General features: G+C 45.9%; 1 protein-coding gene across 1 annotated transcript in view; it reads left to right on the top strand.

Annotated features, from left to right (window-relative positions):
• The window catches only part of LOC149428163 (ATP-dependent chromatin remodeler CHD5-like), a gene marked incomplete at its 5' end in the record, with an annotated part of 46,603 nt that overhangs the window by 2,315 nt on the left and 23,570 nt on the right, over positions 1–20,718 (top strand). The window contains 3 exons of the mRNA XM_089667645.1: positions 5,471–5,617; positions 6,827–6,935; positions 9,137–9,269. Coding sequence (XP_089523771.1) covers positions 5,471–5,617; positions 6,827–6,935; positions 9,137–9,269 — 389 coding nt within the window. The remainder of the gene's footprint in view (positions 1–5,470; positions 5,618–6,826; positions 6,936–9,136; positions 9,270–20,718) is intronic.

Raw genomic sequence — 20,718 nt, 5'->3', positions numbered from 1 at the left:
GGGGTGATGAGGTGGGCTGTGCCACCAAGATTTTAATTTAGCGCCCCTCACCCAGGTCTCTGAAAGTGCATACACTGATCCATGAGCCAGTATTGTGGGGACAATTAATCTAAAGGGGCACTCTGATTCAGAAACCTGATGTAAAGGGGCATTCTAATGGAGTAACTGATCATATGTTAGGGGGCGCTCTGATGGGAACAGTTGATGTAAAGGGGACTCTGGTGGGGACACCTGATGTAAAGAAGCATTCTGACAGGGACCCTGATGTAAAGGGGATCCTGGTGGGGACCCTGATACAAGGGGGCACTGTGAGTATCCTGACGGGGGCACTCTGATAGGAACAGTTGATGTAAGGGGGACTCTGGTGGGGATACCTGATGTAAGGGGTACTCTGGTAGGGACACCTAATGTAAGGAAGCACTCTGACAGGGACCCTGATGTAAGGGGGATCCTGGTGGGGACCCTGATACAAGGGGGCACTCTGAGTATCCTGAAGGGGGCACTCTGATGAGTATTCTGATGTAAGGGGGGAGAACTCTGCAGAGTATCCTGAAGTAAGGGGGCATAACATATCTGACAAGTCAAAATCTTTCCCAAGTAATTGTAGACCTGTTAGTGTAACTTCTATAGTTGGGAAGATATTGGAGAGTTTAATAAAAGACCCCATAGAGGAGTTCTTACTGGAAACAAATATTTTTAAGCAACAGACATCATGGATTCATGAAAGACAGAAGTTGTCAAACAAATCTGATTTCTTTTTATGATGAGGTGAGCAAGACTTTGGACAGAGGGGTGGCTGTGGACGTGGTATACTTGGACAGAGGGGTGGCTGTGGACGTGGTATACTTGGACAGAGTGGCTGTGGATGTGGTATACTTGGACAGAGGGGTGGCAATGGATGTGGTATACTTGGACAGAGGGGTGGCGGTGGATGTGATATACTCTGTTGGGGTCCCCCAGGGCTCTGTCCTTGGACCCCTTCTCTTCTCCATCTACACCTCCTCCCTTGGCAAACTCATACACTCCCACGGCTTCAACTACCATCTCTATGCTGATGACACTCAAATTTACCTCTCCACCCCCCACCTCACCTCCACTTTCTCCGCCCGCATCACTCACCTCCTAAACGACATCTCTGACTGGATGTCGCTCCATTTCCTCAAACTCAACCTCTCCAAAACCGAGCTTCTCGTCTTCCCTCCCTGCCCGCGCCCCCCCCCCCATCCTATCCATCACTACTAACATCACCACCATCAATCCCGCCCCGCAAGCCAAAGTCCTTGGGGTCATTCTGGACTCTAACCTCTCCTTCCAACCTCATGTCAAATCACTGACAAACACATGCAGGCTCCACCTCCGCAATATCGCCAAAATACGCACCTTCCTTACCCCAGACACCGCTAAACTACTTGTGCACTCCCTGATTATCTCACGCCTTGACTACTGCAACTCCCTCCTCACCGGCCTACCCCAGTGCAAACTCTCCCCGCTTCAGACCATCCTGAACTCAGCTGCCAGACTCATCCACCTCACCAGCCGCTCCACCTCTGCCACCCCCCTCTGCCTCTCCCTCCACTGGCTCCCTATCGCCCAACGCATCAAATTCAAACTACTCACTCTGACCTACAAAGCCATTCACAACACTGCCCCTAACTACCTCACCGACCTGATTCCCAAGTACCACCCTACCCGTACCCTTCGCTCTTCACAGGACCTCCTTCTATTTTGCTCCCTGGTCTCCTCCTCACACGCACGTCTGCAAGACTTCTCCAGGTCCTCCCCCATCCTCTGGAACTCACTACCCCAATTCATCAGACTGTCACCTTCCCTCCTCACCTTCAGGCGCTCCCTGAAAACCCACCTCTTCAGGGAAGCCTACCCCACCCTCACCTAACTGCTGCTCTCCTTCATTCCTCCTACCACTCCATCCCCCACAGCCACTTCCTCCTGTACCACTACCCCCTCCCTCCCAGATTGTAAGCTCGAAAGAGTAGGGCCCTCTTACCCCTCGTGTGCTGTTCGTAGCTGCTGTAATGTTTCATGTATTGTCCCCCCCTCTATTGTACAGCGCTGAGCAAACCCTTTGGCGCTATATAAACTCAATGTAATGTAATGTAATGTAATAATGGACAGAGGGGTGGCGGTGGACGTGGTATACTTGGACAGAGGGGTGGCTGTGGATGTGGTATACTTGGACAGAGGGGTGGCTGTGGATGTGGTATACTTGGACAGAGGGGTGGCGGTGGACGTGGTATACTTGGACAGAGGGGTGGCTGTGGATGTGGTATACTTGGACAGAGGGGTGGCTGTGGACGTGGTATACTTGGACAGAGGGGTGGCTGTGGACGTGGTATACTTGGACAGAGGGGTGGCTGTGGACATGGTATACTTGGACAGAGGGGTGGCTGTGGACATGGTATACTTGGATTTTGCAAGAGCATTTGACACAGTTCCCAACACACGACCAATGTGTAAGGTAAAGTCTACGGGCTGGAAAAATCCAAATGTAAATGGATAGAAAACTGGCTAAAAGTTCGTATTCATAGAGTAGTGGTTAATGATTCATACTTTGAATGGTCTAGGGGTGTCAGTGGTGTACCCCAAGGATCAGTGTTATTAGTGGTGTACCCCAAGGATCAGTGTTATTAGTGGTGTACCCCAAGGTTCAATGTTGTTAGTGGAGTACCCCAAGGTTCAGTGTTATTAGTGGTGTACCCCAAGGTTCATTGTTGTTAGTGGTGTACCCCAAGGATCAGTGTTATTAGTGGTGTACCCCAAGGATCAGTGTTATTAGTGGTGTACCCCAAGGATCAGTGTTATTAGTGGTGTACCCCAAGGTTCAGTGTTATTAGTGGTGTACCCCAAGGTTCATTGTTGTTAGTGGAGTACCCCAAGGTTTAGTGTTGGGACCCTTACATTTTAATCTATATATTAACAATATCGGATCTGGGTTTATAAATCCCATTTCAGTCTTTGCAGATGACACCAAGCTGTGCCGGGAAATAACGTCCTTACAGGATGTCTCCAACTTACAAGCCGACCTCAATGCTCTGTGTAATTGGGGACTATGGGGCCAATGAGGTTTAATGTTGATAAATGTATGTAGGGGGGGTATGATCTCCATGTATAATACATAAAGGGGGGGTATGATCTCCATGTATAAATACATAAGGGGGGATATGATCTCCATGTATAATACATAAGGGGGGATATGATCTCCATGTATAATACATAAGGGGGGATATGATCTCCATGTATAATACATAAGGGGGATATGATCTCCATGTATAATACATAAGGGGGATATGATCTCCATGTATAATACATAAGGGGGGATATGATCTCCATGTATAATACATAAGAGGGGATATGATCTCCATGTATAATACATAAGGGGGGATATGATCTCCATGTATAATACATAAGGGGGGGATATGATCTCCATGTATAATACATAAGGGGGGATATGATCTCCATGTATAATACATAAGGGGGGATATGATCTCCATGTATAATACATAAGGGGGGGTATGATCTCCATGTATAAATACATAAGGGGGGATATGATCTCCATGTATAATACATAAGGGGGGATATGATCTCCATGTATAATACATAAGGGGGGATATGATCTCCATGTATAATACATAAGGGGGGATATGATCTCCATGTATAATACATAAGGGGGGATATGATCTCCATGTATAATACATAAGGGGGGGGGGATATGATCACCATGTATAATACATAAGGGGGATATGATCTCCATGTATAATACATAAGGGGGATATGATCTCCATGTATAATACATAAGGGGGGATATGATCTCCATGTATAATACATAAGGGGGGATATGATCTCCATGTATAATACATAAGGGGGGATATGATCTCCATGTATAATACATAAGGGGGGATATGATCTCCATGTATAAATACATAAGGGGGGATATGATCTCCATGTATAATACATAAGGGGGGATATGATCTCCATGTATAATACATAAGGGGGGATATGATCTCCATGTATAATACATAAGGGGGGATATGATCTCCATGTATAATACATAAGGGGGGATATGATCTCCATGTATAATACATAAGGGGGGATATGATCTCCATGTATAATACATAAGGGGGGGGGATATGATCTCCATGTATAATACATAAGGGGGGATATGATCTCCATGTATAATACATAAGGGGGATATGATCTCCATGTATAATACATAAGGGGGGGTATGATCTCCATGTATAATACATAAGGGGGGGGGATATGATCTCCATGTATAATACATAAGGGGGGATATGATCTCCATGTATAATACATAAGGGGGGGATATGATCCCCATGTATAATACATAAGAGGGGATATGATCTCCATGTATAATACATAAGGGGGGGATATGATCTCCATGTATAATACATAAGGGGGGATATGATCTCCATGTATAATACATAAGGGGGGGATATGATCCCCATGTATAATACATAAGAGGGGATATGATCTCCATGTATAATACATAAGGGGGGGATATGATCCCCATGTATAATACATAAGGGGGGGATATGATCTCCATGTATAATACATAAGGGGGGATATGATCTCCATGTATAATACATAAGGGGGGATATGATCTCCATGTATAAATACATCAGTGGTTCATATAGTGAACTCGGTGTAGAGCAGTGGTTCTCAACCTGTGGGTCGCGACCCCCACGACCCTTTCACAGGAGTCCCCTAAGACCATCAGAAAACACATATTTCCGATGTGTAAAGAGCAGCTACTCTGTTAAAAGCAGCTACTGTGTAGAAAGCAGCAGTATTGGAGGTAAAAGGACACTCATGAATTATGATTACTGGGTAAATAATTTTATGGTTGGGGGTCACCACAACATGAGAAACTGTATTAAAGGGTCACGGCATTAGGAAGGTTGAGAACCACTGGTGTAGATTTATTCACCCTGAGGTCATCACAGAGTCCTGGATTCTTTCTTGGATACACAGAATATAACTGGATATAACATTTATAGGGAAAGTTGATCCAGGGAATATCCGATTGCCTCTCGGGGGATCAGGAAGGAATTTTTTCCCTGTAGGAGCAAATTGGATCGTGCTTTGCTGGGTTTTTTTGCCTTCCTCTGGATCAAATGTGGGTGTAGGATTATAACTTTTTTAATCGTTGAACTGGATGGACTTTCATCTTTTTTCAGCCAGAGTAACGATGTAACTATATGCATAATCACATATTTTTTTTAAACTGTAAATGGTAATCTTGTGTCCTCAGACACTTCGGTCTTCGACAAACCATGCATTGAAATGTGTGTTGGGGTTTCCTGACTTTTAGTCAAATTGGAGAACACTCTGATAAAAGAAAGATGTCCTTCCTGCATCTTGGTTGGATGGATTTTTCCCTCCCCTAAAAAATTAAATTATGCCTCTGAATATTTTTTTTTTTCTTTTTTTACAGAAGAGGACAGCAAACCCGAGGAAAAAGAAGAATGTGTGAAGCAACAAAATGGAGAAAACTGTGTAAAACAAGAAGATGAAAGCGGGAAACAGGAAGATGGCGGAAAATTTAAATTTATGTTTAACATTGCAGATGGCGGGTTCACAGGTAATGTATTTTAACAGAGTTGGTTTACTAAAGGTAAATAGACTGTGCACTTTGTAAGGGAAGTTGCTCCAGAGCTTAGTAAATGAGGGGAAGCTTCACTTTACAAAGAATACCTAATCACATGCAAAGAAAATAAAGGGGGGAAAAAAACCATGATTGGATGATGGAAGTGAGCAGAGCTTCCCCTCATTTACTAAGTTAAGTGCGCCGTCTATTTGCCTTTAGTAAATCAATCCCAGTGGGGGTTTTTTTGTGTGTGTGTGTCTTTTTTTTTGTTTAGTTTTTGTTTGTTTTTTTTTATAAGAATTCTAAGTTATTTCCACTGGCCACGATTTTTACAAAGCCAAGCAATGGTGCCACACCTCCTCATGACATAGAATTACATGTTTGTTATCATCTGGTAGGGTGCGGAGATTAACTACTGCAGGGAAAAGCTGACAAGTAATTCTTTGTCAGTTTCCACCTTACTAAAATTTGAGTTTTTTGGCCGAGCTGACCTCTTTGTTGACTGCTGCTGAAAATGGACCGATTCTGGAAGGTAGGAGGTCATTAACCACTTCAGGTCCGGACACTTCCCTCCCCCCTTCCTGCCCAGGCCAATTTTCTTCACTGGAGACACCTGAACCCCATCATTTGCAGGAGTGTCTACATCGTTTGGGCCATATCGTGTATCCATTTGGAAAGGAGTGATCATTATTGGTAGAGTTCTTTATTCATGAACCTCTAAGGGCGGGACTGATGTTGGATGAGAAGACCTGGTCCACCATCGGTGTTCCAATTCATACCAAAGGTGTTCAGTAGGGTTGAGGTCAGGGTTTTGTGTAGGACACTTGAGTCCTCCACGCCAGACTCATCAAATTCATGGAGATGTTGGTTGAGAAGACCTGTCTTGATCCAATTCATCCAAAATTTGTTCAGTTGGGTTGAGGTCGGGGACCTGTACAGGACACTTGGGTTCTTTCACGCCAGACTGGTCACACCATGTCTTTATGGAGCTGGTTTGTACACAGGGGCACAGTCATGGTAGAACAGAAAAGGGTCTTCACCAAACTGTTACCACAAGGTTGGAAGAGCACAGTTGTCTACAATGTCTTTGTATGCTGCTGTATCATTGACATATTGGTAGCTGTGCTGATCAGATGTCCACAAACCTATTGATATACAGTGCACAAAAAAAATATATGATAAATATTTGCTTTTGTGTTTCAGAACTCCATACGTTATGGCAGAATGAAGAAAGAGCCGCCGTCTCTTCTGGCAAAATCTATGACATATGGCACAGGAGGCACGATTACTGGTTGCTTGCTGGAATTGTCACGTATCCTTTGAGGCGTTCCTTCGGCGAAACACAACAGCGGATGATATTTGAGTATTTTTAAGAGATGTTTCAGCTGGTGCTTCTCATTGGTTTCCAAGATTGTTACATCTTCGCAGAATAGAATGTAGGACAGCCAGTGGGTGTGTAGGCCATGATCTTTCAGATTCCAGTCTCCCTTTACTTAACCACTTCAAGTCCGGGCACTTTCCCCCCTTCCAGTCCGGACACTTTCCCCCCCTTCCAGTCCGGACACTTTCCCCCCCTTCCAGTCCGGACACTTTCCCCCCCTTCCAGTCCGGACACTTTCCCCCCCTTCCAGTCCGGACACTTTCCCCCCCTTCCAGTCCGGACACTTTCACCCCCTTCCAGTCCGGACATTTTCACCCCCTTCCAGTCCGGACACTTTTACCCCCTTCCAGTCCGGACACTTTTACCCCCTTCCAGTCCGGACACTTTTACCCCCTTCCAGTCCGGACACTTTCCCCCCTTCCAGTCCGGACACTTTCCCCCCTTCCAGTCCGGACACTTTCCCCCCCTTCCAGTCCGGACACTTTTACCCCCTTCCAGTCCGGACACTTTCCCCCCTTCCAGTCCGGACACTTTTACCCCCTTCCAGTCCGGACACTTTCACCCCCTTCCAGTCTGGACACTTTCACCCCCTTCCAGTCCGGACACTTTCACCCCCTTCCAGTCCGGACACTTTCACCCCCTTCCAGTCCGGACACTTTCACCCCCTTCCAGTCCGGACACTTTCACCCCCTTCCAGTCCGGACACTTTCACCCCCTTCCAGTCCGGACACTTTCCCCCCCCTTCCAGTCCGGACACTTTCACCCCCTTCCAGTCCAGGTCAATTTTCAGCTTTCAGCGCTATCGCACTTTGAATGACAATTGCGCGGTCATGCAACACTGCACCCATATTAATTTTTTAGCATTTTTTTGAAACAGATAAAACTTTATTTTGGTGGTATTTATTCATCGCTGGGATTTTTATTTGTTTTGCTATATAAATGAAAAAGTCCAAACATTTTTTAAAAAAGTGTTTTTTTTATAAAAATTTTCCAAATAATATTTCATCATAAATCTTGGCCAAAATTTATTCAGTTATCCTTTTGGTAAAAAAAAATAACCCAATTTAGTTTATAACCAAAAATAACCAAAAATTTTAATTTTAAAAAAATTATTTTTTACATTTTTATTTTATTTTTTATATTATTATTTGTGGGTTTTTTTTACATACTGTTACCCTAGCAGTACAATGTCACCATGGTGACACTGTACTACTTGTGGGGGGGTGATGAAGAATTTTTTTTTTACACTGATTGCTTTTATACCCATAAAGGCTGTAAAAGCAATCATTTCTCCTTCTCTCTGGCTGCATTCCTGCAGCCATTGAGAAATACTGTGTGAGCTGTGATTGGTCACAGCTTGTCACACGGTACAAGGCTGTTGTGAATAGCCCTGTACCATGTGATCTCTGTGATCATTCACAGATTTCACATGTAGTAAGCAATGATGTCAGAAGTGACATCTTGCTTACTACTCTGCATGTGATCACTGATTGGCCAATCAGTGATCACATGATTGGGACCTCACACAGAGGTCCCGTATGACGATCGGTGTTCCCCTGTGTCCATCCTTATATCCTTATACTGCTAGCATTTGTAAATAGGGAGGTAGATTATATTTTCCTTTTTTCTTTTTTTTCTTTTTTTTTTTTTGTACATTTCTTGGGCATCTTCTTGGTTTCCATGCCTAGGCAAATGATGTCATATATCCCAGGAGTCTTCAGGAGGAGAGGAGGGCTTTGCCAGCTCTCATCTTATGTTTTTTTGTTTTAATCTGAGCTCTTCTATAAATGCCAAAAACATTTTAATTATTTTGTCTCGCGGGATGCTGCACCAGCTATGCGATAATAACCCCTAAAATCACTCCTAGCCATAATGACCTTTTCATTACAGTCAGCATGAGGCTCCTCTGTGTTCATCACAACTAGTGTAACCCAGCGGGGTGCCGATCCTTGCTCTTTATTTATTGGTAATTAAAGGTTAACTCACTCCGGGGAGGAGATGTATTTATTATTGCATGGCCTTCCCTCCAGATAATCCCTCTTTGTTTGCAGATTAATTGTTGACTGGCATACGTGGCATCACTAATAATTGTCTGTCCAGCAGTTGTCGTCCTTCATTGCTATCCCCTACAGACATGGCTATGCCCGCTGGCAGGATATACAAAACGACCCTTGCTACTTAATATTGAATGAGCCTTTTAAATCTGAGATACACAAAGGAAACTACCTGGAGATGAAGAATAAATTTCTGGCTCGAAGATTTAAGGTAATATGGATTCATGTCTTGTTGGGGAAATGGGCAAAGTAGTATAGTGCTGATCAGTGCTGGGACATGGTCATCCAGCGCCCAGGGCAAAGATGCCAGAATGTCCCCCCCCCCCCCCTTTCCTCCTTTATGATGATCCTACGCTCAGCAGTCACTTGTCAAAATCATCTGATCTGTCAGTCAGGTTTTGCATTGGTATACAAGGATGTAGCGCTCTAATATGACATAAGACTAATAAAACAGCCCATAAAATATTGTAACTATAAAATGCGCTTCATGAGCGCTAGGATAAAAGTGTTAACCGTTTCAATACCGGGCAATTTTCCCCCTTCCTGGCCAGGCCATTTTTCAGGTTTCAGCGCTCTCACACTTTGAATGACAATTGCGCGGTCATACAACATTGTACCCAAACTAAAATTTTATCATTTTCTTCACACAACTAGAGCTTTCTTTTGGTGGTATTTAATCACCGCTGGAGTTTTTATTTTTTGCTAAATTAACAAAAAAAGACCAAAAATTTTGAAAAAAAAACAAATTTTTCTTTGTTTCTGTTATAAAAGTTTACAAATAAATAATTGTTCTTCATAAATTTAGGCCGAGATGTATTCTGCTACATGTCTTTGGTGAAAATAACCCAAATTAGGATGTATTTTTTAGTTTGTAGGAAAGTTATAGAGTTCACAAACTATGGGATAGATCTGAATATTGATCAATCCTGAAGTACTGACAGCCAATCTAATTTCTTGAGGTCCAAGAATGTCAGAATAGTACAGATATCCCCAAATGACCCCTTTTTGCAGAGTAGACAGTCCGGCGTACTTCATAAGAGACATGGGGAGTTTTTTGAAGTTGTATTTTTTTGTCATAATTTTTCGGAAAATGAAAAAATTAAAAAAATAATTTTCACTATTTTTTTTTTTACATACTGTCACCAGTGCAGTACAGCGTCATCATATAACTGGCATGGCGGTGAACAGGGACACTGACTGGTGACAGTATGAAAAAAAAAAAAATATATATATATATATATATTTTTTTTTTTTTATTATATTTAATCTTTTATTACATTTTTTTTATTTTTTTTAAGATTTTTTTTTCATATTTTACTATGACCAAAGTAGTACAATGTTACCATAGTAACACTGTACTACTTTGGGGAAGTTATCAGTATTTTTATTTTTTTTTTACACAATTTGCTTATAGCAAAGAATTACTTTGCTATAAGCAAGCATTTACCTGAATGAAATCGATTCATTCAGCTTTTTTTTTTTTTTTGTGCTTAGCTGTGATTTGGTCACAGCTAATCACATGACGTGTGCATGTGATTAACTGTGACCATTCACAGCTAGACACTAGTATACAATGAATGGCATCATGAATGAAGCCATCCATTGTATACAACTGTCATGTGACCTGCTGTGATTGGTCACAGCAGGTCACAAGGTACCAGCAACGGGAGCCGGTACTCGGATCTGTCATCGGCCGTGTCCGAGGTGCACGGCCAGTGACAGATCGCACTGCTGCGCCGCTCTGCATTAGCGCAAACGGCGCATGTGCGGGAGCACGCCAAATGGCGTGCACCCGGAGTGGAGAGGCACTTCTGAAGCCGCCAAACGGCCATTGGCCGGGCGGCTAATGGTTAATAGCGTCTAAATATGATGCACAAGGTACAGTAGTGATATCCTGTGTAGAAACATACAATATATCAAAAAGGTACAAAATCACGTGACATCGCTGGCTTGGCTCCCCTCTAACGCGTTTCGTGCTCGTGCACGTTATCAAAGGGCAAAGATTTTGCATTGGTGCAGTTTTTCCAATGCAGTCCCACCACAAGAGGGGGGGGAGAGAAGACAGCCTGCACCGTCACCCAGCTCTCTCTTCGTCACACCCAGCACTGGGCTGACAGATGGTGATGCCACTATCACTACTCCTATCAGCCTTGTAACAAAAGGACAGTGCCCCCATCCCTACAGTAAAACAATGCACCCATGGCAGCTACCCCTGCTGCCCACCCCTTGTCCCGGCCCTGGTGGTGATACTGTTTATGCATCCAAGTGGACCGTTATCTTGACAAGATGGATAAATAAAGGGTAATAGAAGGGAGAAAACACATTCCTTTATTGGGAAAAAAATGCTGTTCAAAGCTTTCCTCTGTCTTGTGTGGTCATGTGATTTCTGCTGAAATGGGATCGTCGCCATTCAGACTGACACCCTACCCATTAGTAGAGATCACATGACCGTGTGCCTAGCCTTTTACACATGGCGGACAGCACTAAAAGTAATCTGGAGCAGCAATTTTCCATGCAGTAGAAGTAGATCTTTCTACTGCTCTTTATATATCTCATAACATACTGTTCATATAGATTTATGTTCACATTTGAGTATAGGTATATTTTAACCATTTACGTACCATGGTGAGTTTTTCATCGGCGGTCCTTAATTTACGCAGTGCCTTTTATGACCAGTACTGGTTGAATAGCCGTAGGGTGGCCAATCTGGCGAGTGATCGCCATGTCATTAGACAGCAGGGTGCACAGAGGCCCTGTACCCAGCTGACCCAGGGGCTGGGTACCATGTGATTGGTCATACAGATTGGTTTACAGTGCTGATCCCTTGCCTTCCCCTTACAATAGAAAAAGGAGAAAGATCAGCACTTGTGAATGGGCACAAAATGAATGGATCAGTAAGTTCTAATGCAAGGTTTCTCAACCAGGGTCATGTGAAACCCTAAGGTTCCTCCAGAGGTTGCTAGGGGTTCCTTAAGCAGTACCCAAATTCTGCCTCTCAGATATGTTCCAGCTGACACCATTGATCTTTCTAGCTATCTGTAAGGGTGTAATTCTTCCCACTGACCACCAATGTAAGGGACATCCTTCCCACTGACCACCAATGTAAGGGACATCCTTCCCACTGACCACCAATGTAAGGGACATCCTTCCCACTGATCACCAATGTAAGGGATATTCTTCCCACTGATCACCAATGTAAGGGACATCCTTCCCACTGATCATCAATGTAAGGGATATTCTTCCCACTGACCCCCAATGTAAGGGACATTCTTCCCACTGACCTCCAATGTAAGGGACATTCTTCCCACTGACCCCCAATGTAAGGGACATTCTTCCCACTGACCCCCAATGTAAGGAGCATTCTTCCCACTGATCACCAATGTAAGGGACATTCTTCCCACTGATCACCAATGTAAGGGACATTCTTCCCACTGATCACCAATGTAAGGGACATTCTTCCCACTGACCTCCAATGTAAGGGACATTCTTCCCACTGATCACCAATGTAAGGGACATTCTTCCCACTGATCACCAATGTAAGGGACATTCTTCCCACTGATCACCAATGTAAGGGACATTCTTCCCACTGACCCCCAATGTAAGGGACATTCTTCCCACTGACCCCCAATGTAAGGGACATTCTTCCCACTGATCACCAATGTAAGGGACATTCTTCCCACTGACCACCAATGTAAGGGACATTCTTCCCACTGACCCCCAATGTAAGGGAGATTCTTCCCACTGTCCCCCAATGTAAGGGACATTCTTCCCACTGACCCCCAATGTAAGGAATATTCTTCCCACTGTCCCCCAATGTAAGGGACATTCTTCCCACTGACCCCCAATGTAAGGAACATTCTTCCCACTGATCATCAATGTAAGGGACATTCTTCCCACTGACCCCCAATGTTAGGGACATTCTTCCCACTGACCTCCAATGTAAGGGATATTCTTACCACTGACCCCCAATGTAAGAGACAATTATCCCACTGACCCCCAATGTAAGAGACATTCATCCCACTGACCCCCAATGTAAGGGATATTCTTCCCACTGACCACCAATGTAAGGGACATTCTTCCCACTGATCACCAATGTAAGGGACATTCTTCCCACTGACCCCCAATGTAAGAGACATTCATCCCACTGACCCCCAATGTCAGGGACATTCTTCCCACTGACCCCCAATGTAAGGGATATTCTTCCCATTGACCCCCCAATGTAAGGGACATTCTTCCCACTGACCCCCAATGTAAGGGACATTCTTCCCACTGACCCCCAATGTAATGGATATTCTTCCCACTGACCCCCAATGTAAGGGACATTCTTCCCACTGACCCCCAATGTAAGGGATATTCTTCCCACTGACCACCAATGTAAGGGACATCCGTCCCACTGATCATCAATGTAAGGGACATTCTTCCCACTGACCCCCAATGTTAGGGACATTCTTCCCACTGACCTCCAATGTAAGGGATATTCTTACCACTGACCCCCAATGTAAGAGACATTCATCCCACTGACCCCCAATGTCAGGGACATTCTTCCCACTGACCCCCAATGTAAGGGATATTCTTCCCATTGACCCCCCAATGTAAGGGACATTCTTCCCACTGACCCCCAATGTAAGGGACATTCTTCCCACTGACCCCCAATGTAATGGATATTCTTCCCACTGACCCCCAATGTAAGGGACATTCTTCCCACTGACCCCCAATGTAAGGGACATTCTTCCCACTGACCCCCAATGTAAGGGATATTCTTCCCACTGATCATCAATGTAAGGGACATTCTTCCCACTGACCCCCAATGTAAGGGACATTCTTCCCACTGACCCCCAATGTAAGGGACATTCTTCCCACTGACCCCCAATGTAAGGGGCATTCTTCCCACTGACCCCCAATGTAAGGGGCATTCTTCCCACTGACCCCCAATGTAAGGGACATTCTTCCCACTGACCGCCAATGTAAGGGACATTCTTACCACTGACCCCCAATGTAAGGGACATTCATCCCACTGACCCCCAATGTCAGGGACATTCTTCCCACTGACCCCCAATGTAAGGGACATTCTTCCCACTGACCCCCAATGTAAGGAGCATTCTTCCCACTGACCCCCCAATGTAAGGGCCGATCTTCCCACTGACCCTTAATGTAAGGGACATTCTTCCCATTGACCCCCCAATGTAAGGGACATTCTTCCCACTGACCCCCAAAGTAAGGAGCATTCTTCCCATTGACCCCCCAATGTAAGGGACATTCTTCCCACTGACCCCCAATGTAAGGAGCATTCTTCCCACTGACCCCCCAATGTAAGGGATGATCTTCCCACTGACCCCCAATGTAAGGGACATTCTTCCCACTGACCCCCAATGTAAGGGACATTCTTCCCATTGACCCCCCAATGTAAGGGACATTCTTCCCACTGACCCCCAATGTAAGGGACATTCTTCCCACTGACCCCCAATGTAATGGATATTCTTCCCACTGATCCCAAATGTAAGGGACATTCTTCCCACTGACCACCAATGTAAGGGACATTCTTCCCACTGACCCCCAATGTAAGGGACATTCTTCCCACTGACCACCAATGTAAGGGACATTCTTCCCACTGACCCCCAATGTAAGGGACATTCTTCCCACTGACCACCAATGTAAGGGACATTCTTTCCACTGACCACCAATGTAAGGGACATTCTTTCCACTGACCACCAATGTAAGGGACATTCTTCCCACTGACCTCCAATGTAAGGGACATTCTTTCCACTCACCACCAATGTAAGGGACATTCTTCCCACTGATCACCAATGTAAGGGACATTCTTCCCACTGACCCCCAATGTAAGGGACATTCTTCCCACTGACCCCCCAATGTAAGGGACATTCTTCCTACTGACCCCCAATGTAAGGGACATTCTTCCCACTGACCCCGCAATGTAAGGGACATTCTTCCCACTGACCACCAATGTAAGGGACATTCTTCCCACTGATCACCAATGTAAGGGACATTCTTCCCACTGACCACCAATGTAAGGGACATTCTTCCCACTGACCACCAATGTAAGGGACATTCTTCCTACTGACCACCAATGTAAGGGACATTCTTCCTACTGACCACCAATGTAAGGGACATTCTTCCCACTGATCACCAATGTAAAGGACATTCTTCCCACTGATCACCAATGTTAGGGACATTCTTCCCACTGACCCCCAATGTAAGGGACATTCTTCCCACTGACCCCCAATGTAATGGATATTCTTCCCACTGATCCGCAATGTAAGGGACATTCTTCCCACTGATCCCCAATGTAAGGGACATTCTTCCCACTGACCCCCAATGTAAGGGACATTCTTCCCACTGACCACCAATGTAAGGGACATTCTTCCCACTGACCCCCAATGTAAGGGGCATTCTTCCCACTGACCCCCAATGTAAGGGGCATTCTTCCCACTGACCCCCAATGTAAGGGACATTCTTCCCACTGACCGCCAATGTAAGGGACATTCTTCCCACTGACCCCCCAATGTAAGGGACATTCATCCCACTGACCCCCAATGTCAGGGACATTCTTCCCACTGACCCCCAATGTAAGGGACATTCTTCCCACTGACCCCCAATGTAAGGAGCATTCTTCCCACTGACCCCCCAATGTAAGGGCCGATCTTCCCACTGACCCTTAATGTAAGGGACATTCTTCCCATTGACCCCCCAATGTAAGGGACATTCTTCCCACTGACCCCCAAAGTAAGGAGCATTCTTCCCATTGACCCCCCAATGTAAGGGACATTCTTCCCACTGACCCCCAATGTAAGGAGCATTCTTCCCACTGACCCCCCAATGTAAGGGATGATCTTCCCACTGACCCCCAATGTAAGGGACATTCTTCCCACTGACCCCCAATGTAAGGGACATTCTTCCCATTGACCCCCCAATGTAAGGGACATTCTTCCCACTGACCCCCAATGTAAGGGACATTCTTCCCACTGACCCCCAATGTAATGGATATTCTTCCCACTGATCCCAAATGTAAGGGACATTCTTCCCACTGACCACCAATGTAAGGGACATTCTTCCCACTGACCCCCAATGTAAGGGACATTCTTCCCACTGACCACCAATGTAAGGGACATTCTTCCCACTGACCCCCAATGTAAGGGACATTCTTCCCACTGACCACCAATGTAAGGGACATTCTTTCCACTGACCACCAATGTAAGGGACATTCTTTCCACTGACCACCAATGTAAGGGACATTCTTCCCACTGACCTCCAATGTAAGGGACATTCTTTCCACTCACCACCAATGTAAGGGACATTCTTCCCACTGATCACCAATGTAAGGGACATTCTTCCCACTGACCCCCAATGTAAGGGACATTCTTCCCACTGACCCCCCAATGTAAGGGACATTCTTCCTACTGACCCCCAATGTAAGGGACATTCTTCCCACTGACCCCGCAATGTAAGGGACATTCTTCCCACTGACCACCAATGTAAGGGACATTCTTCCCACTGATCACCAATGTAAGGGACATTCTTCCCACTGACCACCAATGTAAGGGACATTCTTCCCACTGACCACCAATGTAAGGGACATTCTTCCTACTGACCACCAATGTAAGGGACATTCTTCCTACTGACCACCAATGTAAGGGACATTCTTCCCACTGATCACCAATGTAAGGGGCATTCTTCCCACTGACCACCAATGTAAGGGACATTCTTCCCACTGATCACCAATGTAAAGGACATTCTTCCCACTGATCACCAATGTTAGGGACATTCTTCCCACTGACCCCCAATGTAAGGGACATTCTTCCCACTGACCCCCAATGTAATGGATATTCTTCCCACTGATCCGCAATGTAAGGGACATTCTTCCCACTGATCCCCAATGTAAGGGACATTCTTCCCACTGACCCCCAATGTAAGGGACATTCTTCCCACTGACCACCAATGTAAGGGACATTCTTCCCACTGACCCCCAATGTAAGGGACATTCTTCCCACTGACCACCAATGTAAGGGACATTCTTCCCACTGACCCCCAATGTAAGGGACATTCTTCCCACTGACCCCCCAATGTAAGGGACATTCTTCCCACTGACCCCCAATGTAAGGGACATTCCTCCCAGTGACCCACAATGTAAGGGACATTCTTCCCACTGACCCCCCAATGTAAGGGACATTCTTCCCACTGATCACCAATGTAAGGGACATTCTTCCTACTGACCCCCAATGTAAGGGACATTCTTCCCACTGACCCCACAATGTAAGGGACATTCTTCCCACTGACCACCAATGTAAGGGACATTCTTCCCACTGACCACCAATGTAAGGGACATTCTTCCCACTGACCCCCAATGTAATGGATATTCTTCCCACTGATCCCAAATGTAAGGGACATTCTTCCCACTGACCACCAATGTAAGGGACATTCTTCCCACTGACCCCCAATGTAAGGGACATTCTTCCCACTGACCACCAATGTAAGGGACATTCTTCCCACTGACCCCCAATGTAAGGGACATTCTTCCCACTGACCACCAATGTAAGGGACATTCTTCCCACTGACGCCCAATGTAAGGGACATTCTTCCCACTGACCACCAATGTAAGGGACATTCTTCCCACTGACCCCCAATGTAAGGGACATTCTTCCCACCGACCCCCAATGTAAGGGACATTCTTCCCACTGATCACCAATGTAAGGGACATTCTTCCCACTGACCCCCAATGTAAGGGACATTCTTCCCACTGACCCCCCAATGTAAGGGACATTCTTCCTACTGACCCCCAATGTAAGGGACATTCTTCCCACTGACCACCAATGTAAGGGACATTCTTCCCACTGATCACCAATGTAAGGGACATTCTTCCCACTGACCACCAATGTAAGGGACATTCTTCCCACTGACCACCAATGTAAGGGACATTCTTCCCACTGACCACCAATGTAAGGGACATTCTTCCCACTGACCCCCAATGTAAGGGGCATTCTTCCCACTGATCACCAATGTAAGGGACATTCTTCCCACTGATCACCAATGTAAGGAGCATTCTTCCCACTGACCTCCAATGTAAGGGACATTCTTCCCACTGACCACCAATGTAAGGGACATTCTTCCCACTGACCCCCAATGTAAGGGACATTCTTCCCACTGATCACCAATGTAAGGGACATTCTTCCCACTGATCACCAATGTTAGGGACATTCCTCCCACTGATCACCAATGTAAGGGACATTCTTCCCACTGACCCCCAATGTAAGGGACATTCTTCCCACTGACCCCCAATGTAAGGGACATTCTTCCCACTGACCCCCAATGTAAGGGACATTCTTCCCACTGACCCCCAATGTAAGGGACATTCTTCCCACTGACCCCCAATGTAATGGATATTCTTCCCACTGATCCCCAATGTAAGGGACATTCTTCCCACTGATCCCCAATGTAAGGGACATTCTTCCCACTGACCCCCAATGTAAGGGACATTCCTCCCAGTGACCCCCAATGTAAGGGATATTCTTCCCACTGACCCCCCAATGTAAGGGACATTCTTCCCACTGATCACCAATGTAAGGGACATTCTTCCCACTGACCTCCAATGTAAAGGACATTCTTCCCACTGACCCCCAATGTAAGGGACATTCTTCCCACTGACCACCAATGTAAGGGACATTCTTCCCACTGATCACCAATGTAAGGGACATTCTTCCCACTGACCCCCAATGTAAGGGACATTCCTCCCACTGACCCCCAATGTAAGGGACATTCTTCCCACTGGCCCCCAATGTAAGGGACATTCTTCCCACTGACCCCCAATGTAATGGATATTCTTCCCACTGATCCCCAATGTAAGGGACATTCTTCCCACTGACCCCCAATGTAAGGGACATTCTTCCCACTGACCACCAATGTAATGGACATTCTTCCCACTGACCCCCAATGTAAGGGACATTCTTCCCACTGACCCCCCAATGTAAGGGACATTCTTCCCACTGACCCCCAATGTAAGGGACATTCCTCCCACTGACCCCCAATGTAAGTGACATTCTTCCCACTGACCCCCCAATGTAAGGGACATTCTTCCTACTGACCACCAATGTAAGGGACATTCTTCCCACTGACCCCCAATGTCAGGGACATTCTTCCCACTGACCCCCAATGTAAGGGACATTCTTCCCACTGACCCCCAATGTAAGGAGCATTCTTCCCACTGACCCCCCAATGTAAGGGACGATCTTCCCACTGACCCCCAATGTAAGGGACATTCTTCCCATTGACCCCCCAATGTAAGGGACATTCTTCCCACTGACCCCCAATGTAAGGAGGATTCTTTCCACTGACCCCCCAATGTAAGGGATGATCTTCCCACTGACCCCCAATGTAAGGGACATTCTTCCCACTGATCCCCAATGTAAGGGACATTCTTCCCACTGACCACCAATGTAAGGGACATTCTTCCCACTGACCCCCAATGTAAGGGACATTCTTCCCACTGACCACCAATGTAAGGGACATTCTTTCCACTGACCACCAATGTAAGGGACATTCTTTCCACTGACCACCAATGTAAGGGACATTCTTCCCACTGATCACCAATGTAAGGGACATTCTTCCCACTGATCACCAATGTAAGGGACATTCTTTCCACTGACCACCAATGTAAGGGACATCCTTCCCACTGATCACCAATGTAAGGGACATTCTTCCCACTAGATCACCAATGTAAGGACATTCTTCCCACTGACCACCAATGTAAGGAACATTCTTCCCACTGACCCCCAATGTAAGGGACATTCTTCCCACTGACCCCCAATGTAAGGGACATTCTTCCCACTGATCACCACTGTAAGGGACATTCTTCCCACTGACCCCCAATGTAAGGGACATTCCTCCCACTGACCCCCAATGTAAGGGACATTCTTCCCACTGACCCCCCAATGTAAGGGACATTCTTCCTACTGACCACCAATGTAAGGGACATTCTTCCCACTGACCCCCAATGTAAGGGACATTCTTCCCACTGATCCCCAATGTAAGGGACATTCTTCCCACTGACCACCAATGTAAGGGACATTCTTCCCACTGACCCCCAATGTAAGGGACATTCTTCCCACTGATCCCCAATGTTAGGGACATTCTTCCCACTGACCACCAATGTAAGGGACATTCTTCCCACCGACCCCCAATGTAAGGGACATTCTTCCCACCGACCCCCAATGTAAGGGACATTCTTCCCACTGATCACCAATGTAAGGGACATTCTTCCCACTGACCCCCAATGTAAGGGACATTCTTCCCACTGACCCCCAATGTAAGGGACATTCTTCCCACTGATCACCAATGTAAGGGACATTCTTCCCACTGATCACCAATGTAAGGGACATTCTTCCCACTGACCCCCAATGTAAGGGACATTCTTCCCACTGACCCCCAATGTAAGGGACATTCTTCCCACTGATCCCCAACGTAAGGGACATTCTTCCCACTGATCACCAATGTAAGGGACATTCTTCCCACTGATCACCAATGTAAGGGACATTCTTCCCACTGACCACCAATGTAAGGGACATTCTTCCCACTGACCCCCAATGTAAGGGACATTCTTCCCACTGACCCCCAACGTAAGGGACATTCTTCCCACTGACCACCAATGTAAG

The sequence above is a fragment of the Staurois parvus genome, unplaced genomic scaffold, assembly GCF_062004578.1.
Source record: "Staurois parvus isolate SC_StPar_1 unplaced genomic scaffold, SC_StPar_1.0 ptg003456l, whole genome shotgun sequence".
Lineage (NCBI taxonomy): Eukaryota > Metazoa > Chordata > Amphibia > Anura > Ranidae > Staurois > Staurois parvus.
This window is presented reverse-complemented; position numbering and strand designations above follow the sequence as displayed.